The following is a 5,427-nucleotide window of genomic DNA, read 5'->3' on the forward strand; positions in this document are numbered from 1 at the left end:
GAAGAAGAGGAAGAAGAGGAAGATCATCTCACTCCATAGATGCTGTGGGTTTTTTTGGGCCAGGCAGAATTTCATTTCAGGAGAAGGTGACAGAGCCCTACCAGGTGCTTTGCTTCTGAAAAGGGCTGAGGGTCACAGTGGAGAGGCAGTACTGAGCAGTGACAAAGGGCAAGGGGTTTGAGAGGAGTCCTGGATGGCTAAGGGGCTGCTGTACTCATCACAGTCCTGACTATAGGGGGCCCTCACCTGCCCTTGGCCTTCCATGAGCCTCCAGAGTCCTGCAAATCTCTCTGAGCCCTGGGATGCAGACCTGTACACTGGTCCCTAGGCTGCCCTCATACCTGTTGTCTCTAGCAGCAGAACAGAGCACCTCATTGAGGCAGCAGAGGGCTTGACAGGCAGGGCTTATTTTTACCTCCCAGGCAAGGAAACTGAGGCACAGAGGTCCAGGAGCCTACACCCCAGCCAAACATGTGCCCACTCTGACCAGGGGATCCCATTTTTGACACCACACAGGAGCAAATCACCCTCACACATCTGTGCAAGCTCTCCAGGTGGTGCACACAGGGTCTCAAGTGCTCCTGACTGGGGTGACCATGTCTTACCACAGGAATGATCAGACAGTGAATCTCAGAAGGGCCTCCTTCCCCTTGTGCACTCCACTTGGTGCCTGGCACCTGGAGGGGCTCAGCTCGTTTTAGCAGCAGTTGGGAACAAATGGTCAGTTATAGAGTCTCCTCTGAGTCCATCTCTTGTAGCTAGTTGGGCTGGAGGCTTCAGGAAGGAAGCCTGATTATTTCTGAGACACTATGTAGTTCACTATGTGGTGTAGGCTGTAGGCTGGCCTTGAACACACTGTAGCCCAGACTGTGACCTCAGCCTCACAACGATCCTCCTGCCTCAGCCTCCTGGGTTCTGGGATGACAGATGTGCACCACCACGCTCAATAAGAAGCATACTTTTTGTTCTTGGTGTCACAGGAAGCACAGAAGCTGCTCAGGTGATTGTGGGGAGTAAATCACCAAACATGTATTGCGCTGGGTAGGGGCAGCAGCTCAGTACAAGGGTACTTGTCTAGTAAGCATGAGGCCCCGAATTCCATTCCCAGCATCATAAAAAATAATTATGTTTCTAAACAATGTTTAAACACACACACACACACACACACACACACACAGAGTAGAATCATAATTTAGAAAAACATCCTTAATTAACCTAAAAATTCTTTTCATTTGACATTAAGATGTTCTAGATGATTAAAAAAAGGTTTAGTTTAGTTTGAGACAGGGTCTCACTACATCATTCATCCTGGCCTTGAACTCACTGTGTAACCTAGGCTGGCCTTGAACTCACGGTGATCCTTCTGTCTCAGCCTCTCCATTGCTGGGTCTACATGCATGCAACACCATGCCGGGCCAAAAAAAGTGACTTTCTAAGCCTTCTGGTGTGGCTTCTCCGTTAACATTCCTGCGGCCCCTTGGGTCTGGCTGGAAGAGGGTTTAACCTGGACCCAAGAGTTGCCAAAAAGCCTGATCCGGTCCTCGAGCCTGCAGATCAAGGAGAGGCAAGTACTCCAGCACCTCATGATGTGCATACCTATGTGTGTCTATGTCTGTATGTGAACTCTTCCTAGAAGAGTGTGCTTGACTGTAAGACTTCTGTGTGTGCTCACGAGGACATCTGTGTGTGCACACACGAGACCTACCAGTGTGCATGTGTGTTCATGTAAATGCACAGGCACCTGCTAACATCTGCACACATGTGCATGCATATATGAGTGAACGTGTGGCTGCCCGGCTACCCCTTCCTCTACCCACCCCTGTACTCACAGGTTCTGCTGCCAGTCCTGGTAGGATGCCGCCCCACAGCATCGCAGTCCCAGCTGAACTTGGTCAAGAAGAAAGTGCAGGTCTGGGTCATCCTGGTAGTGAGTGATGGCCACTTGCAAGGTATGCTCAAGACCATCCTGTAGGGGACCCCAGAGGGCCACCACCAGGGCCCCCGCCAGTGCTTCCAGCACCAGGAGGCCAAGGATGGCCCCACAGAAGCAGCGCAGGAGGCTGCTGCTTTCACACAGGGCGCCCAGGCAGCCGGCCAGACTCACAACACTGACCACCAGCCCACCAAACACCAGCCCCAGCATCGGATCTGGGGGCAGAGCTCCCCCCAAGCCATTTCCCAGAGAACCCTTGACAGTTAAGCCCCAGAGCCCTACAGCCAGGACCAGGAGGCCCAGCAGGGAGAAGAGGAAGTTGGAGAAAAATGTCAGACACTTGATACAGCTGCTCCCCATGGGGAGGGAGGCAGCTGGGCCTCCACTCCAGGCCTGGTGCTTGGTCCCAAGAACTTGACAGCAGCAGCTCCAGACCTCCATCGTGTCTTCCTGGGGTTCTGGACCTACGTGGCTTGGTGTGACTAGATTGTCCATGGAGAGGGGCAGCTCCTGGCCTACAGTGTCCTGCAGAGAGAAAGGAAATCAGGGACCTACCAGAGTGATCCTAGTCCCTCAGACCCTGTAACAATCAGGACAATAAGCAAGGGGGCTCCCCAGCAGGGATCAGGAGGCCCAGATCAGAGTTAGTTTGCTGCTCGCTGATGTGACTGTTGGGGCCCAGCCTCCTTTAGGATGATAACCACACCCTGCAAGATCTGTGGTGAAAACTAAGAAGACAGTGGTTGACAAATGTTCTTCTCCTCTCTCCTGTACCTGAGCTATAGAAGGGCCCCCTCTGGTTTTGACTTCCTGCAGTGCAAGAATGTGTAGGAAAGACACTTTCTCTGTGTCCCATATGAGTCTGCTTGGGTCAGTCTATCAGCACCGTGCAGTGCAATGACTATGTGTAGCTACAACGGGGCTCCTCACCCAGGCCTGGCAGGGTAGTATGGCTGCCTCCCCTCTGAAACCAACCTTGATGTTCTAGGACCCACTCAGCCTGCTCCACTAGCTGAGCCCCCATGAAAGCAGATATGATGCTAGGCCCTACAGGAGAGGCGGCAGGAAGGGACTGGAGGGGGCTCCAGGAGGCCAAGAAGGCCATCAGGAGCAGCAGGTGTGGGGAGGAGAGGTGCAGGGAATGGGGGACAGCCCCACAGGTACCCAGTTCTGTTCAAAACAAGGTTTGACATTGGGGATAGGTCAGAAGCTGGGGCAAATGCTCAGGAAAGGCTTCCCTTTCCACTGGGAAGATGCTGGCCCTCCGGCCAGTGCTCTCTGACTTTGCATTGAGGCTCCTTTATTGCAAATTTGGAGCAGAGGCTAGTAGGGCTAATTTATCAGCCCTGGTCCAAACAAGTCACAACGAGTAAACGGATAGGTCCTCGAGCCCAGTTAGCCAGAGTAGGGCTGCCAGAGGTCATCAATGTCCCTCTCTTATACCCTAAGCCACAATTATAGCCCTAGAGCCACAGGAGACCCAGAGGCCAGGATTAGGGTACTGGGCTGGGATATGGCTCAGTGTGACAAGTTTGTGTGAGACTCTGGGTTCAGCCCCCAGGCTCAGCACCATGTCCACTTCATCCACACTCATCTGGTGGAAAGCTCCAGCATACCACAAGGCTTGGGTAGGGCTAGGGTGGGTTGAGAGCCCATCCCAGGGCCTCCCCTGGGGCATCAGGGCTGGGGAATATCTCCCAGCTGGTGAGGCCACATAGCTTGGCTTACCTGGGGGAGCAAGGGACTCCATTCCTCCTTCTTCATCCTCTTATGGAAAGAGAAGCCCTCAGCACAGGGCTAGGACAAATGACTGGTTACTCTCTGGCTGGGGCTTCTGGGTTCCTGGACTGTTCCGTGAGCTGTGCAGCTCAGGCTGGGGGTAGCTTCAAGGGCTACCCACACTCCAGAGTCACAGTAGGATCATGTGAGCAGTCACATTTTAGGGCTTAAGGCGGGTCCTGCCTGTGGAGATGCAGACGTCTTTTTTTCTCCAACCCTCAGTTTTGGCCTCAGCTCTGGGAATTTCCTTGGGAAGGGGTACACAGTGTTCAGTTCGTGCCCATCATTGTAGGGCCCAGTATGAGCCTTAGTCTTACAGGTCCAGGGTCAGCTCCACCAGCACTTCAGAATTAGACCCACACTAGCTGGTTCACAATAACAATCCCAAGAATGTAGGGGCTGGGGAGATGGCTCAGTGGAATAAGCACTTCCCTGGCAAGTGCAAGAGCCTGAGTTCAATCCCCGGTTCGGCCAAAAAAAAAAAAAAGAAAAAAGAAAAAAGAAAAAAAGAATGTATGAGAAGCCTGAGTGCTAAGTGACTTTCCCAGTTTATTCAGTGCAAGAATGAAACAGCCTCTACTGGCCAGGCTCCGTCTTTCTTGGTATCTAGATGTGGGGCTTCTCACCTGCCCTTCTGAGCTTGTCAGAAGTTCATCATGGTCACTGTGGGGCTTCATTCTGCAAAGCCTCAGGCCACATGGCTGCCAGGTGATCAGAAAACTTACTGTCAGTGCTGGGTCCCTGCCTGTCATCAACTCTCTGATCTTGGATAGAGTCCCTCCCCAGCCTCGTGTGGTTGAGATAGAAATGTATTTGTCAATAGACAGCTCCTTTAGGGGAAGGAGTGGTTGAGCATATGTATGCATTGTAACTTAATGTAATTGACATACATATAGATTTGCAGTGCTGTGGAGCAAACCTGGGGCTTTATACGTTAGGCCCCACCACCACTGAACTATTTCCCATACATTTTTTTTTCTTTTTTAAGATTTATTTATTGGATGAGACAGAAGGATCATTATAAGTCCAAGCTGTGTAGTGAGACTCTGAACCAAATACATTTATTTTTAATTTTTTTTTTTTTTTTGGCAGAACCGGGGATTGAACTCAGGCCCTTGTGTTTGCCAGGCAAGCACGTATTCTACTGAGCTGTCTCCCTGGCCCCTGAACCAAATACATTAAAAAAATTATTGTTTATTTATTTGGTACAGAGTCTCGGTATGCAGCTCGGACTCATAGTGATCTTCCTGTCTTATCCTCCTCAGCACTAGGATTACAGGTGTGCGCCACCATACCCAGTTTTGGTGGCTGGCACGGTGTGGGGCTGGCATGGCATGTGATACCAGGGATTGAACCCGGGTGCTTGCACTTGCCAAGCAGGTGCTATCTCAGTTATTTTTTTACTCATTGCTGGGATAAAATACCTGACACCCCAAATTAAGGAAGGAAAGGTTTATTTGGCTTACAGTTTGTGGTGGTCTTAAGTCTATATTCAGCTGGCCCCCAGGCAGAGTGGCACATGGCAGAGAACAGCAGTTCATGGCAACAGAAAACAGTGAAAAGCAAAAGGGAAGCACAGCAGTTTTGGCTTCTAGCCAGCCTCTCTTTCCTTAAGTTATAAACAAGCTACCCTGGGGCTGTAAGTGTAGAACTCACACAATGTGGATGCCCTCCTCTTGCACAGGATGAGGATGTTTACAAACTAAGAATCCTGG

The 5,427-nt window shown here is 51.2% G+C and overlaps 1 protein-coding gene across 1 annotated transcript in view; it reads right to left on the bottom strand.

The window, feature by feature from the left end:
* Positions 1-3,857, bottom strand: part of Tspan10 (tetraspanin 10) — a 4,850-nt gene extending 993 nt beyond the window's left edge. Inside the window, exons 1-2 of the mRNA XM_004639560.2 lie at positions 3,662-3,857; positions 1,830-2,458 (exon numbers count right to left, since the gene is read on the bottom strand). Of these exons, the coding sequence (XP_004639617.1) occupies positions 1,830-2,458; positions 3,662-3,697 (665 nt within the window). The 5' untranslated portion in view covers positions 3,698-3,857. The remainder of the gene's footprint in view (positions 1-1,829; positions 2,459-3,661) is intronic.
* Positions 3,858-5,427: the final 1,570 nt, after the last annotated feature.

This window comes from Octodon degus, unplaced genomic scaffold (genome assembly GCF_000260255.1).
Source record: "Octodon degus isolate 3935 unplaced genomic scaffold, OctDeg1.0 scaffold00112, whole genome shotgun sequence".
Lineage (NCBI taxonomy): Eukaryota > Metazoa > Chordata > Mammalia > Rodentia > Octodontidae > Octodon > Octodon degus.